This window comes from Balaenoptera borealis (assembly GCF_965194805.1).
Source record: "Balaenoptera borealis genome assembly, chromosome: 3".
NCBI classification, from domain to species: domain Eukaryota; kingdom Metazoa; phylum Chordata; class Mammalia; order Artiodactyla; family Balaenopteridae; genus Balaenoptera; species Balaenoptera borealis.
The window spans coordinates 99,987,760-100,012,932 of record NC_138866.1 but is presented as its reverse complement, the minus strand read 5'-3'; the positions used below and the strand labels follow the sequence as shown (position 1 = coordinate 100,012,932).

At 36.2% G+C, this 25,173-nt stretch overlaps 1 protein-coding gene across 10 annotated transcripts in view; it reads left to right on the top strand.

The window, feature by feature from the left end:
• Window positions 1-25,173, top strand: part of DMXL2 (Dmx like 2) — a 149,760-nt gene that overhangs the window by 105,325 nt on the left and 19,262 nt on the right. For 8 of the 10 annotated variants that reach the window (XM_082387370.1, XM_082387371.1, XM_082387368.1 and 5 more), the window contains 8 exons: window positions 351-516; window positions 1,837-2,101; window positions 14,014-15,092; window positions 15,501-15,692; window positions 17,688-17,764; window positions 19,293-19,423; window positions 21,268-21,516; window positions 24,439-24,617. In XM_082387370.1, coding sequence (XP_082243496.1) covers window positions 351-516; window positions 1,837-2,101; window positions 14,014-15,092; window positions 15,501-15,692; window positions 17,688-17,764; window positions 19,293-19,423; window positions 21,268-21,516; window positions 24,439-24,617 — 2,338 coding nt within the window. The remainder of the gene's footprint in view (window positions 1-350; window positions 517-1,836; window positions 2,102-14,013; window positions 15,093-15,500; window positions 15,693-17,687; window positions 17,765-19,292; window positions 19,424-21,267; window positions 21,517-24,438; window positions 24,618-25,173) is intronic. The other 2 variants (XM_082387369.1, XM_082387367.1) reach the window with 1 other exon arrangement.

Here is a 25,173-nt window from a genome sequence, read left to right as displayed (position 1 = left end):
AGTTTCCTTTTTTGTGCCTTGATTCCTTTATCTGCAAAACAAATAGGCAGAATATCATTTGAACTTAACCTAAAGAGTGGGATATTGTTAAAAATAAGTTGATAAAAGCACTTTGGAAAGTAAAGAGTGCACTTGCTTCCTATTCATGTATACATAAGGTATTTTGAGTTTTCTCCTTATTAGAAGAAATGAAGAGAAGCTTAATAACAAATACCTACCACTAAAGTTGTTATTGTTCTTCTTTTAGATGGATGTTTGAGGTTTTCATTTTCTATTTTCATATATTCTGTAAAGGATTAAAACTATTTTAAATATGGTTCAACCACTGATGTTTGTGCTCTGGTTCCTAGGTCACAGCACGATGAAAAAATGACAACATTTTTCAGCCACAACTTTAATGAAGATAGATGGCGTAAAGCCGCTTTGAAAAACGCTTTCTCTTTACTTGGAAAACAACGCTTTGAACAATCTGCTGCTTTTTTCTTGTTAGCTGGTTCATTGAAAGATGCCATTGAGGTATAACTAAGAAAACATGCTATGAATTACCTGTAAGAGCTTGAAAACCTGGGAAGATCATGGAGGAGACTGTAATGTTTGGTCATATGTTTGTAAGGATAGAGGGTAGAGAATAACTACAGAGATTACTAACTTCAATAGTGGCACAATGATAATGGAATAATAAATACATGTAGAAACATAAAAATTTTATATAGAGAATATTGCATTTCAAGATAAGTATATGTATTTCAAGTATAAGTGTATGGAAAAAATGGTTTATGAATATCTTTTTCCTGACCATCTTGTGATTCTGAACTATTTAAGTACGTATAGGTCACAATCTCCTTACTTTGTGTAGACAGGCAGATATTTTACGTTCTTTTTCTTCTAAATGAAATTCATAGATAAGGAACTGAGATTGCAGTTTATACTGTTTTGAAATGTAGTCTCAGATATTGGAAGGTGAATGGGAAGAGGTAAAACTTCGCATTTTTTGATACACAATCTTGGTAGCTGATTAAGAGAGTAATTACAAATATTTCTGTTTGTTTATGAGATATTCCTTTTAGGATGCCTATTATTATAATGAATAATCCAAACAGGTGAAGGAAAAACATAATCGGAAATAATACATCATAGAAAAAATAGGAAGCATCCAACAAAGTGAAAGTACTTTATGTTTAGAATTAGTCATATTTTCAAAATTATCTCAGATGTATGATTTTTTAAAGTAACAAATATTTATAATTTTGAAATGGGAAGCTTAGCCTAGAAGATACTCAGGCAAAGAAGAGAAATGTTGATTGAGTGAGAGATGCTCATGTTGCCTGAATGACCTCAGATTCTCAGATGAGTAGCTACTTTAGAATATAAACTCAGAGAGAGTAAGAATAGAGTATGTGGCTTTATTTCTTAAGTTATTTGCTATGTAAGTAGAAGATTCTTTTAAAATAGTAATAATTATGTTTATATGGAAATATATTTGGAAATTAAGAGGAACTGATGTATATAAATTCAGATGTCATAAGTGGTATTTAATTTAAAGATGAATGTTATTTGAATTGATCTGAGATGGTGTTGATATACTTCGTTTTATGCATTTTTTATAAATGATCTTTCTAGGCTGGAAGCTACTAAGTTCTAGTTTCTTAATCTTCCTGCTATTCCTTAATCTCCTTTCAAGCAAGTATTTAACTACCCTTCACTGTCTCAACCTCTGGACCTCTTCCCTCCACTGTGAGAATATAAATAGTGGATAACTTCAGGATATCAGTGGGATATTTCATATCTCTAAATAATTATCATTAAATAAGTATTTCTTAATATTTAAATTTATAGGTATGTCTTGAAAAAATGGAAGATATCCAGCTAGCCATGGTAATTGCCCGTTTATATGAATCTGATTTTGAGACTTCATCCACTTATCTATCCATCCTAAATCAGAAGATTTTGGGTTGCCAAAAGGATGCCTCAGGATTCGATTGCAAAAGATTACATCCTGATCCTTTCTTACGCAGTCTTGCCTACTGGGTAATGAAAGATTATGCCCGAGCCTTGGACACGTTATTGGAACAAACACCAAAGGAGGATGATGAACATCAAGGTAGAACATTTTGTGGATTTCTCTTTTTCTTTTTTAAAAGAAGACAGTTTCTGAACTGATGTTCACTTAGATAATACACACACACACACACATACACACACACACAAAACCGATCATTACCAGATTTACTTTTCAACTTTGAGAAATTAGTATCAAAATTTCTTGTGTGGCTAAAGGTTTAGTCACTTACTGTCTATAATTGAATCTAGCATTTTGTTATCATAATTTGAGTAGTAAAAGAAGACTTCACACACATTTTTACTCTCATGGCTATATATCAAGGCATATAAGATTACCATACTATTCTAATTTCATATATATTAGACTGAAGCATACAGAATGTTTCCACATTACACAGGTCTTTCCATGTATCATAATAGCCGGTTTTCTAAAAAAGTGTAAATTTTGGCTGTTACACATATTGGTTTAGTGTATGGGCCTACAAAAACTTTATTCTTGTGTGGCAAACTTTCTTTACTCTTAGTTATCCCAAATAATTTAGATTTTTAAAAGCATTAGGAAGGTATCTAGCAGCATTGTTTGCAATAATTTTAAAAATGGAACATTTTAAGTATTCATCAATAGAATAGTTAAATAAATTATAATATATCCATACTATAGAAACAGTGTGCTATTAAAAATGGGGTAGAGTGATGTGTTAATATGTGCTGTATTATTAAGTGAAAAAGTAAGATATAGAACAATATGGTTCTTGTTGCACTTTATGTATATATGTCATTCATATACACACGTGTGTGCACACACATACTGTGTCTGGTTCCCACTCCCTCTCCATTTTTTGTTTTTTGGAACAGATCACAAGAAACTACCGGCACTGGTTATCTTTTGGGAGTAAGAGTGGGGAGATACAAGCTTTTACTTTTCATTTTGTACTTTCCATAGTTATAATTTTCTAGCCTTTTATTTTTATTACATATTATTTTTAAACACTAAAAGAGCTTACATGAATAAAGAGATTGAGGCTCAATTTTTACTTTCTTCTTTACAAAAAAGAAATATAATATTTTAATACAGTAGTCCCCCCTTATCCACAGGGATTATGTTCCAAGACTCCCAGTGGATGACTGAAATTGTGGATAGTACCAAATCCTATATAAACTATGTTTTTTTAATATATATATATGATAAAGTTTAATTTATAAATTAGGCACAGTAAGGGATTAACAACAGTGACTAATAATAAAATAAAATAGAACAATTATAACAATATACTGTAATGAAAGATGTGGTTTCTCTCACTCAGAATCTTATCATACAAATTTATTGCCTTTTCCATCTTAACTAAGCACTTACCATGCACTGTGCCCATAACTTTTGCAGTTTAAGGTGTGACAGAAAAACTAGCATGAGTTTCTTTTTCCTGCTCCACAATTTCATGGACAGAAGATTCATTCTGACCATAGATCTTAGTACCCTCAGCTTACAAATTTTTTACTTTCCTTATTAAATAGAGAACTTTCAAATTTTCACTTAAAGGAAGTGCTTACGGCTTCTCTTTGGCATAGATGAACTGCCAGCATCACTACTCTTGCACTTGGGGCCGTTATTAAGTCTTATAAAATGAGGGTGAGTTGAACACAAGCACTGTGGTACCATGACAGTGGATCTGATAATCCAGGTGGCTACTAAATGACTAATGGGTGGAATACTCTGGACAGGATGGAGCGAGATTTTTGTCATGCTACTCAGAACCACTTGCAATTTAAAACGTATGAATTGTTTTTTTCTGAAGTTTTCCATTTAATATTTTTGGACCTCAGTTGACCTCAGGTAACTGAATCCATGGAAAGCAAAACTGCAGATAAGGAGGGACTACTGTAAATATTTTAAAATTTTTTTAAAGGAAAGGAGATAAAACCTTTAGAAGAAAAATAAATATCTGAGCTACCCAGGTAATTTTAATAAAATATACACATTTTTACAGAAGGAAGATTCTGTTTATTTCTTAATGTTTTCCAGGTTAACTTTTAAAAGGTTGTTACTGGGGAAATTGTTATGTATGCATAAAAGAGTGAATGATATAATGAAAGTCTGTGACCCTATCATCCAGTTTCAGTAGTTATCAACTCATAACCAACCTCGTGTCATATATATATATTCCCATCCTTTCCACACCCTCCCATTCTCAATACTGTATAGATTCATTTTGAAGCAAACCCAACAGATCATTTCATCTGTGAATATTGCAACATGCATCTCTAAAAAATAAGGACTCTTTAAAAAACAATAACACATGTCATTGTTGTAACACATACCAATTTTATTAGTAATTAAATACTCAGTGTGTTCATATTTCCCTGGTTCTCTCATAAAATCTTATACAGTTGATTTGTTTGAATCAAGATCCAAATGATGCCTATATATTGTGATTGGCTGAGGTGCCTCTTATGTCTGTTTTGATCCATATTTAGTTACCCCTCTCCCCCTCCCCCAGTTTATTTGTTAAAGAAGTCGGATTGTTTGTCCTGTAGTTTCTTGAGTTTTGGATTTTGCTGGTTGTGTCCCTGATGTTTCACTTAATGTTTTTTCCCCCTGTGTTCTCTGTATTTCCTATAAGTTGGTAATTAAGATTTTTAGAGGCTTTTATCAGATTTTTTGGCAGAAATATTTCATAGTTGGGTGGAGTACTTCCACCAGGGAACTCATAATGTTAGCTTATTTTGCTTTTTGAGAAATTAACAGCTATCAATGACTGCTGCCCACATCCCTTATTTCATTAGTGTTTGTAAACTGATAATATTCTAAATACGTCATTTTATTTTTCCTTTATGAGCTGGAATGCTTCTCTAGAGTACAGTCTCCCTTGGCAATGGTTTGATTACTCTGAATTCCAGTAGTATGCATAGTAAAGGGAACATAAATGTTTGATTCTTCCTCTTTTTATTTACCAATTTTCAAAATAATAGCTTGGTTCCCGAGCATCCTACAAAGGTGACCAATTAGCTTTTAGTTTTTAAGGTTTTTTTTGTTTTTTTTAAAAAATTTATTTATTTATTTATTTATTTTTGGCTGTGTTGGGTCTTCGTTGCTGTGTTGGGTCTTCGTTGCTGTGTGCAGGCTTTCTCTAGTTGCGGCGAGCAGGAGCTACTCTTTAATTGCAGTGTGCAAGCTTCTCATTGCGGTGGCTTCTCTTGTTGCGGAGCATGGGCTCTAGGCGCGTGGGCTTCAGTAGTTGTGGCTCGCGGGCTCTAGAGCGCAGGCTCAGTAGTTGTGGCGCACGGGCTTAGTTGCTCCGCGGCGTTGCTCTGCGGGATCTTCCCAGAACAGGGCTCGAACCCGTGTCCCCTGCATTGGCAGGCGGATTCTTAACCGCTGTGCCACCAGGGAAGCCCTTTTAAGGTTATTTTGAGCTCATAGATTTAGATAGATTTGTGTTTTAATCCATTGCAGGTTATTAGTATGGATGCTCAGATTATCTCATTTTAAACCAATCGGAGCCTCTTTAAGTTCTTGAATGCCTTTGACATTATTCTTTGATAGCTTATGGCAAGATGTTTCAGACTTATCTTATGCATCTCCTGCCCAAGACCTGGAAATGGCCATTCCTCCAAAGAATCCTGGTTCCTTTTAGTTGGGAGTAACATTTAGAGACCACAGCCTGGGCACAGGGATTCTCACTGCTAGTGGTTTGGTCATTGTTTCTAGGCCATTTCAGTGAATGAAGGTAGGAAATTCCACTGCCCCCCACCCCTCCACCCGAGATACATGTGTTCACATGTATCACATTTCTAATTCAGATATGGAGTATAGGGTTCTTTCTTCTGAGATTTCAAATTTGTGTCTTATAATGAAAAGCTTGGATTCTTATGACATTAACATAGTTACTTGCTGTTTTATATACATATAATAGTTTCAGAATAATGATGTAGATATTTTCATAACAATATGGTTACTGAGAAGAGTTTAAGCTTTTTTTTTTTTTCAGTTCTTTTTTTTTTAACATCTTTACTGGAGTATAATTGCTTTACAATGGTGTGTTAATTTCTGCTTTATAACAAAGTGAATCAGCTACACATATACATATATCCCCATATCCCCTCCCTCTTGCGTCTCCCTCCCACCCTCCCTATCCCACCCCTCTAGGTGGTCACAAAGCACCGAGCTGATCTCCCTGTGCTATGCAGCTGCTTCCCACTAGCTAGCTATTTTACATTTGGCAGTGTATATATGTCCACGCCACTCTCTCACTTCCTCCCAGCTTACCCTTCCCCCTCCCCGTGTCCTCAAGTCCATTCTCTACATCTGCATCTTTATTCCTGTCCTGCCCCTAGGTTTTTCAGAACCTTTTTTTTTTTTTTTTAGATTCCATATATATGTGTTAGCATACGGTATTTGTTTTTCTCTTTCTGACTTACTTCACTCTGTATGACGGACTCTAGGTCCATCCACCTCACTACAAATAACTCAATATCGTTTCTTTTTATGGCTGAGTAATAGTCCATTGTATATATGTGCCACATCTTCTTTATCCATTCATCTGTCGATGGGCACTTAGGTTGCTTCCATGTCCTGCGTATTGTAAATAGAGCTGCAATGAACATTTTGGTACATGACTCTTTTTGAATTATGGTTTTCTCAGGGTATATGCCCAGTAGTGGGATTGCTGGGTCGTATGGTAGTTCTATTTTAAGGTTTTTAAGGAACCTCCGTACTGTTCTCCATAGTGGCTGTATCAATTTACATTCCCACTAACAAGGCAAGAGTGTTCCCTTTTCTCCACACCCTCTCCAGCATTTATTATTTGTAGATTTTTTGATGATGGCCATCCTGACCGTTTTGAGATGATATCTCACTGTAGTTTTGATTTGCATTTCTCTAATGATTAATGATGTTGAGCATTCTTTCATGTGTTTGTTGGCAATCTGTATATCTTCTTTGGAGCAATGTGTATTTAGGTCTTCTGCCCATTTTTGGATTGGGTTGTTTGTTGTTTTGATATTGAGCTGCATGAGCTGCCTGTAAACTTTGGAGATTAATCCTTTGTCAGTTGCTTCATTTGAAAATATTTTCTGCCATTCTGAGGGTTGTCTTTTCGTCTTATTTATGGTTTCCTTTGCTGTGCAAAAGCTTTTAACTTTCATTAGGTCCCATTTGTTTATTTTTGTTTTTATTTCCATTTCTCTAGGAGGTGGGTCAAAAAGGATCTTGTTGTGATTGATGTCATAGAGTGTTCTGCCTATGTTTTCCTCTAAGAGTTTGATAATGTCTGGTCTTATATTTAGGTCTTTAATCCATTTTGAGTTTACTTTTGTGTATAGTGTTAGGGAGTGTTCTAATTTCATTCTTTTACATGTAGCTGTCCAGTTTCCCCAGCAGCACTTATTGAAGAGGCTGTCTTTTCTCCATTGTATATTCTTGCCTCCTTTATCAAAGATAAGGTGACCATATATGCGTGGGTTTATCTCTGGGCTTTCTATCCTGTTCCATTGATGTATATTTCTGTTTTTGTGCCAGTACCATACAGTCTTGATGACTGTAGCTTTGTAGTATAGTCTGAAGTCAGGGAGCCTGATTCCTCCAGCTCCGTTTTTCCTTCTCAAGTTTGCTTTGGCTCTTCAGGGTCTTTTGTGTTTCCATACAAATTGTGAAATTTTTTGTTCTAGTTCTGTGAAAAATGCCAGTGGTAGTTTGATAGGGATTGCACTGAATCTGTAGATTGCTTTGGGTAGTATAATCATTTTCACAATGTTGATTCTTCCAATCCAAGAACATGGTATATCTCTCCATCTATTTGTATTATCTTTAATTTCTTTCAAAAATGTCTTATAATTTTCTGCATACAGGTCTTTTGTCTCCTTAGGTAGGTTTATTCCTAGATATTTTATTCTTTTTGTTGCAATGGTAAATGGGAGTGTTTTCTTAATTTCACTTTCAGATTTTTCATCATTAGTGTACAGGAATGCAAGAGATTTCTGTGCATTAACTTTGTAGCCTGCTACTTTACCAAATTCATTGATTAGCTCTAGTAGTTTTCTGGTAGCATCTTTAGGATTCTCTATGTATAGTATCATGTCATCTGCAAACAGTGACGGCTTTACATCTTCTTTTCCGATTTGGATTCCTTTTATTTCTTTTTCTTCCCTGATTGCTGTGGCTAAAACTTCCAAAACTATGTTGAATAATAGTGGTGAGAGTGGGCAACCTTGTCTTGTTCCTGATCTTAGTGGAAATGGTTTCAGTTTTTCACCATTGAGGACAATGTTGGCTGTGGGTTTGTCATATATGGCCTTTATTATGTTGAGGAAAGTTCCCTCTATGCCTACTTTCTGCAGGCCTTTTATCATAAATGGGTGTTGAATTTTGTCGAAAGCTTTCTCTGCATCTATTGAGATGATCATATGGTTTTTCTCCTTCAGTTTGTTAATATGGTGTATCACATTGATTGATTTGCGTATATTGAAGAATCCTTGCATTCCTGGGATAAACCCCACTTGATCATTGTGTATGATCCTTTTAATGTGCTGTTGGATTCTGTTTGCTAGTATTTTGTTGAGGATTTTTGCATCTATGTTCATCAGTGATATTGGCCTGTAGTTTTCTTTCTTTGTGACATCTTTGTCTGGTTTTGGTGTCAGGGTGATGGTGGCCTTGTAGAATGAGTTTGGGAGTGTTCCTTCCTCTGCAATATTTTGGAAGAGTTTGAGAAGGATAGGTATTAGCTCTTCTCTAAATGTTTGATAGAATTCGCCTGTGAAGCCATCTGGCTCTGGGCTTTTGTTTGTTGGAAGATTTTTAATCACAGTTTCAATTTCAGTGCTTGTGATTGGTCTGTTCATATTTTCTATTTCTTCCTGGTTCAGTCTCGGAAGGTTGTGCATTTCTAAGAATTTGTCCATTTCTTCCAAGTTGTCCATTTTATTGGCATAGAGTTGCTTGTAGTAATCTCTCATGATCCTTTGTATTTCTACGGTGTCAGTTGTTACTTCTCCTTTTTCATTTCTAATTCTATTGATTTGGGTCTTCTTTCTTTTTTCTTGATGAATCTGGCTAATGGTTTATCAATTTTGTTTATCTTCTCAAAAACCAGCTTTTAGCTTTATTGATCTTTGCTATAGTTTCCTTCATTTCTTTTTCATTTATTTCTGATCTGATCTTTATGATTTCTTTCCTTCTGCTAACTTTGGGGTTTTTTTGTTCTTCTTTCTCTAATTGCTTTAGGTGCAAGGTTAGGTTGTTTATATTAGATGTTTCTTGTTTCTTAAGGTAGGATTGTATTGCTATAAACTTCCCTCTTAGAACTGCTTTTGCTGCATCCCATAGGTTTTGGGTCTTGAGTTTTCATTAAATTTTTTGATTTCCTCTTTGATTTCTTCAGTGACCTCTTGGTTATTAAGTAGTGTATTGTTTAGCCTCCATGTGTTTGTATTTTTTACAGATTTTTTCCTGTAATTGATATCTAGTCTCATAACATTGTGGTCGGAAAAGATACTTGATATGATTTCAGTTTTCTTAAATTTACCAAGGCTTGATTTGTGACCCAGGATATGATCTATCCTGGAGAATGTTCCATGAGCACTTGAGAGAAAGTGTATTCTGTTGTTTTTGGATGGAATGTCCTATAAATATCAATTAAGTCCATCTTGTTTAATGTATCATTTAAAGCTTGTGTTTCCTTATTTATTTTCATTTTGGATGATCTGTCCATTGGTGAAAGTGGGGTGTTAAAGTCCCCTACTATGATTGTGTTGCTGTCGATTTCCCCTTTTATGGCTGTTAGTATTTGCCTTATGTATTTAGGTGCTCCTATGTTGGTTGCATAAGTATTTATAATTGTTATATCTTCTTCTTGGATTGACCCCTTGATCATTATGTAGTGTCCTTCTTGGTCTCTTGTATTAGTCTTTGTTTTAAAGTCTATTTTGTCTGATATGAGAATTGCTACTGCAGCTTTCTTTTGATTTCCATTTGCATGGAATATCTTTTCCATCCCCTCACTTTCAGTCTGTATGTGTCCCTAGGTCTGAAGTGGGTCTTTCTTTGACAACATGTATATGGGTCTTGTTTTTGTATCCATTCAGCCAGTCTTTGTCTTTTGGTGGGAGCATTTAATCCATTTACATGTAAGGTAATTATCAATATGTATGTTCCTATTACCATTTCCTTAATTGTTTTGGTTTGTTATTGTAGGTCTTTTCCTTCTCTTGTGTTTCCTGCTTAGAGAAGTTCCTTTAGCATTTGTTGTAAAGCTGGTTTGGTGGTGCTGAATTCTCTTAGCATTTGCTTGTCTGTAAAGGTTTTAATTTCTCCATTGAATCTGCATGAGATCCTTGCTGGGTAGAGTAATCTTGGTTGTAGATTTTTCCCTTTCATCAGTTTAAATATGTCCTGCCACTCCCTTCTGCCTTGCAGAGTTTCTGCTGAAAGATCAGCTGTTAACCTTATGGGGATTCCCTTGTATGTTATTTGTTGTTTTTCCCTTGCTGCTTTTAATATTTGTTCTTTGTATTTAATTTTTGATAGTTTGATTAATATGTGTCTTGGCATGTTTCTCCTTGGATTTATCCTGTATGGGACTCTCTGTGCTTCCTGGACTTGTTTGACTATTTCCTTTCCTGTATTAGGGAAGTTTTTGACTATAATCTCTTCAAATGTTTTCTCAGTCCCTTTCTTTTTCTCTTCTTCTTCTGGAACCCCTATAATTCGAATGTTGGTGCGTTTAATGTTGTCCCAGAGGTCTCTGAGACTGTCCTCAGTTCTTTTCATTCTTTTTTCTTTAGCCTGCTCTGCAGTAGTTATTTCCACTATTTTATCTTCCAGGTCACTTATCTGTTCTTCTGCCTCAGTTATTCTGCTATTGATTCCTTCTAGAGAATTTTAAATTTCATTTATTGTGTTGTTCATCATTGTTTGTTTGCTCTTTAGTTCTTCTAGGTCCTTGTTAAACATTTCTTGTCTTTTCTCCATTCTATTTCCAAGATTTTGGATCAGCTTTACTATCATTACTCTGAATTCTTTTCCAGGTAGACTGCCTATTTCTTCTTCATTTGTTTGGTCTTGTGGGTTTTTACCTTGCTCCTTCATCTGCTGTGTGTTTCTCTGTCTTCTCATTTTCCTTCACTTACTGTGTTTGGTGTCTCCTTTTCACAGGCTGCAGGTTCGTAGTTCCCGTTGTTTTTGGTGTCTGCCCCCAGTGGCTAAGGTTGGTTCAGTGGGTTGTGTAGGCTTCTTGGTGGAGGGGACTCGTGCCTGTGTTTTGGTGGATGAGGCTGGATCTTATCTTTCTGGTGGGCAGGACTGTGTCCATTGGGTGTGTTTTGGTGTGTCTGTGACCTTACTATGATCTTAGGCAGCTTCTCTGCTAATGGGTTGGGTTGTGTTCCTGTCTTGCTAGTTGTTTGGCATAGGGTGTCGAGCACTGTAGCTTGCTGGTCATTGAGTGGAGCTGGGTCTTAGCGCTGAGAAGGAAATCTCTGGAAGAGCTTTGGCATTTGATATTACGTGGAGCTGGGAGGTCTCTGGTGGACCAGTGTCCTGAACTCAGCTCTCCCACGTCAGAGGCATAGGCGTGACACCTGGCCGGAGCACGAAGACCCTGTCACCCACACGGCTCAGTAGAAAAGGGAGAAAAAAAGAAACAAAGAAAGAAAAATAAAATAATATAAAGTTATTAAAATAAAAAATAATTATTAAAAAAATTTAAAAGTAATAATAAAGAAAGAAAGAATAGAGCAAGCAAACCAAAAAAACAAATCCACCAATGATAGCAAGTGCTAAAAACTATACTAAAAAAACCCAAAAAACAAAAAATGGATAGACAGAACCCTGGGACAAATGGTAAAAGCAAAGCTATACAGACAAAATCATACGAAGAAGCATACACATACGCACCTCACAAAAAGAGAAAAAGGAAAAAAAAAAAAACCTATATATATAAAAGAAAAAAAGGAGGATGAGAGCAACCAAATCAATAAACAAATCTACTAGTGATAATCAACTCTAAATACTAAACTAAGATAAACATAAAGACAGGAACAAATTAGATGCAGAAAGCAAACCCCAAATCTACAGTTGCTCCCAACATCCACCACCTCAATTTTGGGATGATTCATCATCTGTTCAGGTATTCCACAGACGCAGGGTACATCGAGTTGACTGTGGAGATATAATCTGCTGCTCCTGAGGCTGCTGGGAGAAAGTTCCCTTTCTCTTCTTTGTTCACACAGCTCCTGGGGTTCAGCTTTGGATTTGGCCCCCGCCTCTGCGTGTAGGTCGCCTGAGGGTGTCTGTTCTTTCCTCAGACAGGACGGGGTTAAAGTAGCAGCTGATTAGGGGGTACTGGCTCACTCAGGCCAGGGTGAGGGAGGGATACAGAATGCGAGGCGAGACTGCGGCAGCAGAGGCCAGCGTGACGTTGCACCAGCCTGAGGCTCGCCATGTGTTCTCCCGGTGAAGTTGTCCCTGGATCATGGGACCCTGGCCGTGGCGGGCTGCACAGGCTCCCGGGCGGGGTTGTGTGGAGAGTGACCTGTGCTTGCACACAGGCTTCTTGGTGGCTGCAGAAGCAGCATTAGCATTTCATGCCTGTCTCTGGTGTCCACGCTGATAGCCGCGGCTCATGCCCATCTCTGGAGCTCGTTTAGGCGGTGCTCTGAATCCCCTCTCCTTGCACACCCCGAAACAGTGGTCTCTTGACTCTTAGGCAGTTCCAGACTTTTCCCCGGACTCCCTCCCAGCTAGGTGTGGTGCAGTAGCCCCTTTCAGGCTGTGTTCATGCAGCCAACCCCAGTCCTCTCCCTGGGATCCGACGGAAGCCCGAGCCTCAGCTCCCAGCCCCCACCTGCCCCTGCAGGTGAGCAGACAAGCCTCTCAGGCTGGTGAGTGCTGGTCGGCACCGATCCTCTGTGTGGGAATCTCTCCGCTTTGCCCTCCGCACCCCTGTTGCTGCGCTCTTCTCCATGGCTCCGAAGCTCCCCCCTCCGCCACCCACAGTCTCCGCCCACGAAGGGGATTCCTAGTGTGTGGAAACCTTTCCTCCTTCACAGCTCCCTCCCACTGGTGCAGGTCCCGTCCCTATTCTTTTATCTCTGTTTTTTCTTTTTTCTTTTGCCCTACCCAGGTACGTGGGGAGTTTCTTGCCTTTTGGGAGGTCTGAGGTCTTCTGCCACCGTTCAGTAGGTGTTCTGTAGGAGTTGTTCCACATGCACATGTATTTTTGATGTATTTGTGGGGAAGAAGGTGATCTCCACGTCTTACTCCTCCGCCATCTTGAAGGTCTCCCTCTTTGCAGTTCTTTTTGTTTTGATAGTATATCCCACTAAGGATGTTCAGTCAAATTACTTATTTTTTTAAATTACTTATTTTTAAGTCACTTTATAGTTCCTCTCGTGTGGTTATGCTACCACCTTGATACAAAGAATAATTTGTTTAATTTTGCTTTTGCTTTTATTGTGAATTTTTAAAAATTAATTTTCTTTTAGAATTATATAAAATGTTGAAGTGGTTTTGAAATAAAAACAATAAAATCAAGGTATTTTCAGAGAAATCTAGCTTCTTTCCTCGTCTCTCTACCCTGTTCTTGCCTCCTTTTTTAGGGGACCAATTGAAAAAAAAAATTGTGTGTTCTCCTTCCATTTAAAAGAATACAAGTGTGCGTGTGTGTGTGTGTGAATGTGTGTATGTGTTCCCTCTTTACTTTCTTAGATAAAAGGTAGTTTAGTATATATACTTTTCTTCATCTTCTTTTACTTAATATATTCTGGATATCACTCCATAGCAAAACAGGAAAATTCTTTTTATTTTAGCTGTATTTTGTGGGTATATCATAGTTTAACTAATCCTAGTTTAATACTTAAGTGTCCTTTATTTTGAGGAAATGCTGACATTTTATTTTTTTGTAATATAATTACAAGTTAACATAATACCTTGTGATTGTATCTGTTTGATTTCTATAGTTATCAAATCTTGTAACCCAGTGGTGTTTAGTTTCTACAACTACCTTCGAACTCATCCTTTGCTTATTCGAAGAAACCTTGCCTCCCCTGAAGGAACTTTGGCAACCTTAGGTCTCAAAACGGAGAAGAACTTTGTTGATAAAATTAATCTCATAGAAAGAAAATTATTCTTTACTACAGCAAATGCTCATTTTAAAGTTGGATGTCCTGTTTTAGCCTTGGAGGTGCTCTCCAAAATTCCAAAAGTTACCAAAGTGTCTGCCTTACCTTCAGAAAAAGATCAGCCTGACTTCATTTTTAAAAAGACGGATGATGTACCTTCAGAATCAAAAACTCTGAGTGATGGTGATAGAAGTTCTGGAATTGATTGGTCAAACATAATTTCATCACAGATTGACTGGAGTCAGCCAATAGTAAAAGTTGAAGAGGAACCTCTTACTCTTGACTGGGGTGAAGAGCACGATAGTGCCTTAGAAGAAGAGGAAGAAGGTGCTGTCGGTTTAGTAATGAAAAGTACAGCTGTCAGGGGAAAAGATAGACAAGAAGATCAGGAAGCCCCAGACCGTAATATGTTATTGACTCCTCAGGAAGAGGATTGCCTTGAAGGTGATTCTGAAGTTGATGTGATTGCTGAACAACTAAAATTCAGAGCTTGTTTAAAGATCCTTATGACTGAACTAAGAACATTGGCTACAGGTTATGAAGTAGATGGTGGAAAACTCAGATTTCAACTCTATAACTGGCTTGAAAAGGAAATTGCTGCCTTGCATGAGATATGTAATCATGAATCAGTTATTAAAGAATATGCCAGTAAAATGTATTCCAAAGTAGAGAGTGATATTCTGGATCAGGAAGAAATGGTGGACAAACCAGATATTGGTTCCTATGAGTGGCACCAAATAGAAAGGCGGAGACTACAGGCTAAACGAGAGCATGCAGAAAGACGGAAGTTGTGGTTGCAGAAGAACCAAGATCTCCTCAGAGTGTTTCTTAGTTACTGTAGCCTTCATGGGGCCCAAGGTGGTGGTCTGGCCTCAGTAAGGATGGAACTCAAATTTTTGCTACAAGAATCACAGCAGGTATTGACTTTACTTTTGTTTTCAATCTTGGTTATTTTAATAATTTCAATAACTCCTTCATTTATAGTTGTAAAGCTCTTTTTACTGGTTAATCTTAATGTGATTAGCTCCTCTATTCATAGGAGGCACATATTTACACTCTGCATGGGTCTTTTTAGACAAAAGTTTCGGTAATTAGGAGTAGGCTAAAAGCTTGAGAGCACAACTGTGTCAAACTCATCTTTACATCTTCTGCATCTAAGCATAGGACCTGGTACACAATCAATTTTTGTAGAATAAGTGAGCAAGCACATTAACATATTGCTTTTACTCAGATGTTTACTGCCGGTATTTTTATCATATAACTATTAATTGCTTTTTTTGTCCTTCATTTTAACTACGGAAAAAATAATCTCCTATCACTCACAGGAAACTACAGTGAAGCAGCTCCAGTCTCCACTACCACTGCCTACCACCCTACCTCTGCTTTCAGCAAGTATTGCTTCAACAAAAACAGTCATAGCTAATCCTGTATTGTACTTAAATAATCACATCCATGATATACTTTATACTATTGTTCAGATGAAAACACCACCTCATCCCAGTATTGAAGATGTGAAGGTAATGTAGAGTTTATGATCATTTGGTGTTATACACACTGAGAAGGTAAATGTGTTATACTTGTCTTCCAATTTGAACTTAGAAGAAATATTTTACAGTACTCTTATCTGCTACCTTCTCAGTCTGATTAGTTCAAGACCATTTGTCCAATGAATGTAATTTGAAAGTTAAGCATTCTTGAAATTCTCCCATTTGCCGCAGCTTGGATGGAGTTTAAGCTAAGTGAAGTAAGTCAGACAGAAAGAAAAATACCGTATGTTATCACTTATATGTGGAATCTAAAAAATGAAACAAATGACTGTATATAACAAAACAGAAACAGACTCCCAGACATAGAGAACAAACCAGTGGTTACCAAAGTGTGTGTGTGGGGGTGGGGCACATTATGGGTAGGGAATTAAGAGATACAAACTACTAAGCATAAAATAGACAAGCAACAAGGATATATTGTACAGCTCAGGGAAATAGAGCCATTATTTTGTAATAACTTTAAAGGGGAGGATAATCTATAAAAATATACACTGTGCTGTATACCTGAAATTAATATAACAGTTTCTTCTTACTTGTGGAAAAGTTATTATCCTCCTTTAAGACAGGCAAATACTTTTTTGGTAATAAAATTCACTTTCTAGACAGTATTCTTGCCAAATATTCCTTTGGATTCTCCATCTCCGTTAAATGAATCATTAAGTAGAAATATTTATAACTGTTTGCTTAGATGCCAGGATATTATGAAAATATAAGTGCAGGGGGGTATCTTTGAGAGAACCATGATTGATTAGAAATAGTCCCAGAGAAAGTACCCTCATTACTGTCTCGCTGATGATTGTGTTTTGTTGGAGGCTGTGGAATAGTTGGGGGCAATTAGAGTTTTGGCAGAGTTACTACCCCAAATTAAAACTATATCCTATGCTGAAAACTTAAAAATGGATAGATTCTAAGAAACAGTAGGGAGTGTGGCAGGATCTGGAGAGATGATCAGACTTCCACTGTGCTAGCCTAAGTGTATTTGTACTGTGCTTTTTCCAATTCCAGTGGCTGATGTCATTTCAGGTCCCCAGTATTTTTATTTTTAATCTTTTTGTTTGAAAGGTACATTCAACCTCTGGTAGTACATTCTTCTGAAGGACCCAAGGTTTGCTGGTCATATCATCCTATTAGAGACTTCTAATCCATAGCATGAATTAATCTGTATCAGTAGTTTAGCAGAGATTACTTAAATTATTTGATAGGTGAATATGGAAATGCAGAAAATGCATTCAATGCATATAAGCTCTAAGTAAACATTTCTAGTTCCTAGAAATTTGGATAAGCTTTCAAAAAGTATGAAACTATTTCTAAGATCCCTTCAAATTTTAAGATTGTGTGAGTCTCAAAATGTTGATTCAGTGTGGTATTGTAGGATGTGGTTTTTATATTATATTGATAATTTTTAAACTTTCAAAATTTAAAATTCTAAGACTGCATTACTTCTAAGTACTAAGTGGATTACTTGCTTTCTGGAAAATTAACCATTTCAGACAGTGATTGATATACTTTCTAAACATTTAATTCATTCTTACTGATAAGATCAAATTTTTAGTTTCATCAAGGAGAAGTTTTCATAAGGCAACTTTAAATAAAAGCTCTGAAAATTCTCTGCTTATTTTGGTTCTGCTTTTCTTGAGTATTACTATTTAAGCTATTCATTAGCATGCTAGGACACAGTCCCAGCAATGTGAACGTTGGCACTTTGCTTAGGGCCTGCTAAGTGGCAGGCTCACAGTAATAAATATTTGATAAAGATGCATATGAATCAGTTAGCTTTGTTGTGAGCATGGATATTGAATTGGATGAGTTTTATTTTAGAAGCTTTAAGGTAGAGTTAGTAGTCTCATGTAGGACCTAGTCTTATTTATGATATTGCTAGTTTCCTGGGTATTTTCTGATTTTTAACATACTACTGTTGTGTAGAAATGTTAGTACAAAATGTAATTGTGGCTGTTTTGGTTTTAGGTGCACACACTTCATTCACTAGCAGCATCACTTTCTGCATCAATTTACCAAGCATTATGTGACAGTCATAGCTACAGGTAAAAAAAAAAAAAAAAAAAATTACCCAAATAGTATTAATACAGCAAAAGCATTAAACTGTTCCAGAGTTATATTAAAGTTCTGCTTCCTAGGGACTGAAAAATCCTCAAATATGACTGCCATGTGTACTTTAATAGATGAGAATGAGAAATAAAATAATTATTTGTTTAGTTTAGCTATTACCTAGTAACAAGAGACATATAGAAAATGACAAATAGTAAAGGAAAATTATCATCACCACCTTTTTTTTTGTTTTCAAGAAAAGAAGTGTTCGCTATCCAAAGTAATTTATGATATGAAGTTTTCTTATTTTTTCCCCCTTAGGAACTATTCCTTTTAGCATTAGATTAGTTTCTGTTTGTTTGGTTTTCAGTTGAAAGAGGAAGAACTTTTGAAAAATGAGAAAGTACATTCCTAACATTGAATTATTAAAATCAATTTTACTTACCCATTTCTGTATGTCTTTAGAAGTGATATCAATAGATGTAATGGTTTGAATTTTTGTTAAATGTCTAATTGCCTTCATCAGTGTATACTCTGTATTTTAATGACTAGGGCAGTATAAGTAGTAAGAAATTGAATCACTCGGAAAGATGACCTAGATTTAAATGGATTATATTAATAAATGAAGTTTGTAATATAAATAGAATCACATTAAATTTATATTACACATATGTCTAGATTTTTTTCTTATAAATTCAGCAGTCTCTTGTGGGAAGATTTTTTATTGTATAGGGAATTACTCTCTCAAAATGGCCTGTTCTCTGATGTTAGCCTAATAAGGCCATGTCTAAGTAACTCCAAAAACTTGGAAATGTAAATAAGTGAAAAAGAGTTTGTTTGGTTGACTGTGGTCATCTTAATGATCAAAGACAACTTGTTTGATATCAGTCACTGCTTAAAATGGCACCAGATGAGAATCCAAATAAATTTTGTTTAAATGTGTATTTTCTAGTTTTTAGGCTGTGATTGACTCTCCAGGGAGTCAGGTTTATTTTCTTCTTTTGTACTTCCCCCACTCCATAAAGATGAGGAAAGTAAATATTTGGGCACATTTGGCTTTAGGACTAGGTATTTCTAAAGTAGGATTCTTCAGATTTTAGTTGATGTTTTAATTCAGAGTTGAGCTTGCACAACTTTACAGAACTAAGAAATGCAACAAAATAGTGCCCTGAAACTTTCTGATATATCTTAGTACCAACAGTAGTCTCCTTACAGCAGACTTAAAAAAAAATACAAATAAGTGAATATAGAAAAGATTTTTAAGTATTAGGTGGCATTTGGAAAAGGTTTTAATGACTAAATGTCATCTGCCTAAATAGAAAATTTGGTATTTTGTTTTAAAAAGCTATCGATAAATATTTGTAACTAATTTAAAGAACTTTCTGAAATAAGTTTTTATTAGAACAGTGAACTCAGTTTTAAGAGTTTTGTTTTTGTTACAGTTATCTAAAATAAATACGTATAGGGTATAATTGCTTGTTACCTCTATTAGGACGATAAATAACTGAACCTTATTTGTTTTAGCAGTCAGACAGAAGGGAACCAGTTTACAGGAATGGCTTATCAAGGGCTTCTTTTAAGTGATCGTCGAAGGCTAAGGACAGAAAGCATTGAAGAACATGCAACACCAAGTTCTTCTCCTGCTCAATGGCCTGGTGAGAATTTGAGTGGTGTTTTTTGTTTGTTTGTTTTTTAAATCTTCTATTTGGCAACTCCTTTTTACAAAGCTACCAACTGGTTTCCTGATTGTTGTTGTTTGTGGATTTGGTGAATAGTTTTTTATTTGTTTGTTTTTGATGATGTTTTCTGCCATGGATTAGGAATTCTTAAGTACTGTAATGTTGTCTGAAGACTCAGAAAGTTAAGACTTCAAAAACCAGCTGTGTTGACCAGCATAAAAAAGCAAGGTTTAACATCCTTCGCAAGGGTGAGCACGTCATGTTTCCTATCCTTAGACATCCTGAATTAGAATCTTAGAGAGCCAGTATCACAGAGCTTTTTTTCACAGATACATCAGAATACAGTTATTCTCAAGAGTGTAGATGTATGTTAGGACAGGAGTGACCATTCTGTGGCACATATATCATGGTGTCTGCCGGTCCTCTTCCTCCGGTTGGCTCTTTCTCACTCTCCATATCAGTTATTTCAAACCTTCTCCACTCTCTTAATATACTTTCCTCATCTGCCACGTCATTTAATTTTTGCTCTACTTGCTTTATAATTCTGTGGTTACATGTTAATGATCATTGTGAAGAGTGGCAGTAGAAGGAAGTGACAGACTCAAAGACAGACTTAAATGTATTTAAAATTCATTTATGCATAAGTTTCTCAAAACATATTGTTGTCGTTTGACTTTTTATTGAAATAATTTCAGACTTAACAAAAGTTTCATAAATGGTACAATTTTTGTGTAACCTTCACCCAGGTTCCCCAAACAGTGACATTTTACCATACTTGCTTTGTTATTCACTCCTCCTCTCTCACTCACTTATTGTGTGTCTGTGTGAATATATACTTTTTTCTGAAATATTTGAGGGTAAGTTGCAGACATGATGCCCCTTTACATCTAAATATATCAGTTTATCTTTCCTAAAAACAGACATTCTCTTATTGTACATAACCATAGCACTGTTATCAAATTCAGCATCTTAATATTGATACAATACTGCTCTCTAATCTATAGATTTTTTGACAATTTCACCTGTTGTCCCACTAAGGTCTTCCATGTAACATTTAGTTGTATTGTCTCATGAATCTCCTCTAATATGTATTCCTCCTTCTTTCTTTGTCTCTCATGACATTGACACTTTTGAAGAGTACTAGCCAATTATTTTTTAGAATGTCCCTCCATTTGGGTTTTTCTGATGTCTTCTTAATATTAGATTCAGGTTATGAAGAGATATTGTACCCTTCTCAGTGTAAAATATCAAGAGGCACATGATGCCACTTGGTGCCATTACTGGTGCCATTAACTTTGATCACTTTGTATAGTAGTTTCTGCCAGATTTCTCCTTTGTAAAGTTACTTTCTTTTCCTTTGCAATTAGTAAGTATCTTTTGAAGAGAATGTTTGAGATTGTGTAAAATATCATACTTTTACCCACTAATTATAGCATCCAGTGATGACTCCTGACTGAATCAGATATTACTGTGGGGATTACTAGATGGTGATTTTCTAATTCTATCCTTCCTTCTACGTATTAGTTGAAATCATTCTGTGAGGAAGAGCTTTCTCTTCTTTTAGTTTACTTATTCACTCATTTATTATATCAGTAGGGATGAATGGATTCTTATTTTATTCTATAGCTTATAAACCATTCCTATCATTTATTTTGTTGCTCAAATTATGGATATATATATATATCTCCATGTGTATGTATTCACACTATATATATAGTATAATATAGATACATAATTTTGGTTAAACTCCAAATTTGGATTTCTTTTCCTTCTGGAGCTTTATGCTGATATACTTCTTATAATATTATATACCCTTACAGGTGTGAGTTCACTTATTAATCTCTTGAGTTCAGCCCAAGATGAAGACCAGCCAAAATTGAACATTTTGTTGTGTGAAGCTGTTGTTGCTGTGTACTTAAGTTTATTGATACATGCTCTTGCCACAAATTCCTCCAATGAATTATTTCGACTTGCAGCCCACCCATTAAACAATCGAATGTGGGCTGCTGTTTTTGGGGGAGGTGTAAAACTTGTTGTGAAGCCTCAAAGACAATCAGAAAATATTTCAGGTAAGATAAATTTGATATCAATAATGTATGTAAATGTAAATAGTTTCCAATGTGAAAGTAAAAGATTTTTTTTAATGTTCTAAGAATTTTTATTTTGAAAAATCACTGATGTTTAAGGTATAATCACTCTTGTTAGGGTAATAAATAACTAAACTCATGTTAGAATAAAGAATATAGTTTCAGTTTAACATTTTTTGGTAAACCAGGACAAATTTGAGGAGGATAAAAAAGAAAAAAGGAAAGGTAATGGTAAGCAAGGAGACAATGTTAAGGAATAAGTTCATGGAAAAAGGATTGTTTTTAATTAGAGAAAGAAGATTTAAATAAATCCTCATAATCTTTACAGAGTATACCAGTAGTTGGCTTCAGATTAAGTTTATGGTCATAGACAAGAAGGCTGTTCCAATCATGCACATGGTTTTTAAATTCCATTTTCTGTCCTCTTTTTTTTCTTATGGACCAAAATAGATTTTTTAGCCCACTTTTTAAGATGGTAGGATGGTAAGATATAGACTGACGCCATGGGAAAGGTTTACACCTTGGCGCTGAAACACAGAAATTGTCTCTTAATTCATCCTTAGAAATGGTCATATTACAGATGAGGAGTTAGTGGCACAGAGAGTTTAAATGGCACAGGTTCTAACCTGTGTCTTTACTGCCCAAGATCGCATCAGATGGATAGGTTCCTACATAAGTCAGAGTAAGGTAGGCAATCTCATCAACTTGCGTTGTCGCCACTCCCGTTGCATGTGGATGACTCTTAATCTCCATCTTCCTACCTACTTGTAGTCCACTGTAAATTTAAAAGTTTTCCTCCCAAATCACTTCTTTTCTCTTCCTGAGTTTTCTATTATTTTTTCATGGTAGGTAATACATTCATCAGATCATCATGCTTAAACCTCTGAGTACGTATTCATGTTTGCATTTACCTATACCTGCTCTATGCCAGGCTTTTGGGGTATGGGAGTGAACAAAACAGACAAATCCCTTACCTTCATGAAGCTTACATCCACTAGAGGCAAACACAACAAATTAACAAGTGATAATATTTCAGGTATGAGAAGAACTACGATAAAAATAAAACAGAGTGAGTGGACAGAGAATGATGAGGGAAAGGGGATGGGAACAGTTTAGTTAGGGTGATCAGAAGACACATTTCTGATTAGATAGCATTTGAGCAGAGTCCTAAGGAAGTTGGAAATCAGATCGTGCTGATATCTGGGGCCAGAGCATTTCAAGCAGACGGAGCAGTGAGTGCAAAAGTCATGAGGTAGGACTAGTTTGACCTTTTCCAGGAACTACAGTGGAGGCCAGAATGGCTATCCTGACCCAGGGGAGTGTGGTCAGAGATGAGGTAAGATAAGTAACTGGGGCCAAGGTCATTGAGGGTTTCATGGGTCATGTAAAACTATCGTTGTTCTTCTAAAGAAAGATAGGAAACTACTGGAGGGTTTTAAGCAGAGGAGTGACATAATCTGATTTAGGTTTTCAAAAGACCCACTCTAACTGCTATGTGGAGAATAGACTGTGAAAGAATAAAAGTAGGGAGCCCATGTGGGAGGCTCTGGGAATAGCCCACTTAAAAGATAATTGTGGATTACCATCAAGAGTGAATGGATAAACAAAATGTGGTATATAAGTACAATGGAGTATGAGTCAGCTGTAAAAAAGAATGAAGAATTAACACATGCTATATAGCTAGCATGAACCTCAAAAATATTATGCTGAGTGAAAGAAGCCAGGCACAAAAAGTCACACATTGCATGCTTCCATTTATATGAAATATTCAGAATAGGTAAAGCCATAGAGACAGGAAGCATACTGGTGGTTGCCGTGGGCTAGAGGGAGGGAGGAATGGGGAGTGACTGCTTAATGGGTATAGGGTTTTCATTTGGGGTAGTGAGAATGCTTTGCAGCTAGATAGGGATGGTGGTTGCACAACAGTGTGAATGTACTAAATGCCACTGAATTGTACGCTTTAAAATGGTTAATTTTATATAAATTTCACCTCAGTTAAAAAAAGATAAAAGTGGTTTAGCCTAGTGATGGACAGAGTGAAAAGTGATCATATTCATCAAAGAGAACTTGAGATAGAATTATCATTTTCTACGACGGGGAGCTTCAGAAGAGGACCAGGTTGACTTCTTTCTGGTTCTCTCATATCCAATTAGTTCTGAATCCTTTTGATATTTATTTTATGTATTTCTCATATCTAACACTTCCTCTCGGTCTTTACCACCCACCATACTAGTTCAGGTCCATCTTGTGTCAGATTCTTCCATCTTCTTCTCTAATTGATCCTGCAGACTATACCTCATCATGTTCCTAGTTCAAGATACTTTCATAAGAATTGCCCATAGGATGAGCTCCCAGCTTCCTATCCACAGGCTTGTCCCACCCTAACTCCAGACTGTCGTTGTTATTCCCCTCCCTGACACCTGTCTAGCAAAAGAAGTTTACTCCTCATTTAGCCAAACCTTTGGTCGTTCATTTCTGGTGTCAACTTCCTCTTTTCACAGTGAGCTTCTGCTTTTCTTTTAAGGCATACTTTACATCCTACATATTCATTCAATGAATCTTTCTTGAACAACATAGCCAGAAATAATCACTCAAGCACTCTCTGTACTATTTGTTGAATATATCATTTATTTAATACACTGTATATAGAATTGCTTGAATTCTTATTCTGTATAGCACATAGGCTGCTTCATTGCAAGTTAATCTTTTATACTCTATCCTCATCTGCATCTCTGCCATGATTGTTGGAAAACTGATGCAGTAACTAGAAAAGTAAAGAAGCACAGATGTAGGTAATTTAGTCTACACTAAAAACATGGCAAGAGTAGGATGAAAAGAAAGGTTAATAACTCTTTGAATTAATAATGGAAAATAAGGCCGGCTTTTTTTTCTATCTTTATTCAGCACCTCCTGTTCCTTCTGAAGACATAGATAAACACCGCAGGAGGTTTAACATGCGAATGCTGGTTCCTGGAAGACCTGTAAAGGATGCTACCCCACCACCAGTGCCTGCAGAAAGACCATCTTACAAAGAAAAGTTTATTCCTCCTGAACTCAGTATGTGGGATTATTTTGTTGCAAAGGTAAGGGGCGTGAGGAATGCAAGCTTTATGTGTGTCTGTTTTATTAACTCTTAGGTTTGCATCACATAGGAATGACGGGGCAGCTTCTGGGTTGAATCACCATAGTTTAGACATTAATCTCTCAACTCCAGAAGCTGAATAATCATTCAAGAATGATCAGATACTTGAAATGGACCAGACAAATTAAAATCATATGGGACTTAGGTATAAACCAGAAGTTAGTTTATTAACATATAATCAGCATCATCCTTTTCTAGAGACTGGAATACCTGTATCTACCGTCTAACTTCCCTTCTTCTGATTATCAGTAGTTCCCTTGGTCAGCATGAAACTAGAGCAGAAGGAGATGGATGGGTGTTTGAGGGTTTCATGAGACCATGGGTTTCATGAGGCCCCATGACATATCTCTGTTTCTCCAAAGCAGAGAAAACTTCTCTGGGGATCAGAATACTCACGGTGACTGGATCCAACATAGTCCCATTTTGTACCGTGTTGGGTGTGTGCTTTTCTGCACTTTGTTTTTTCAAGCACATCATCTTCTATTGATAGGTTTCCT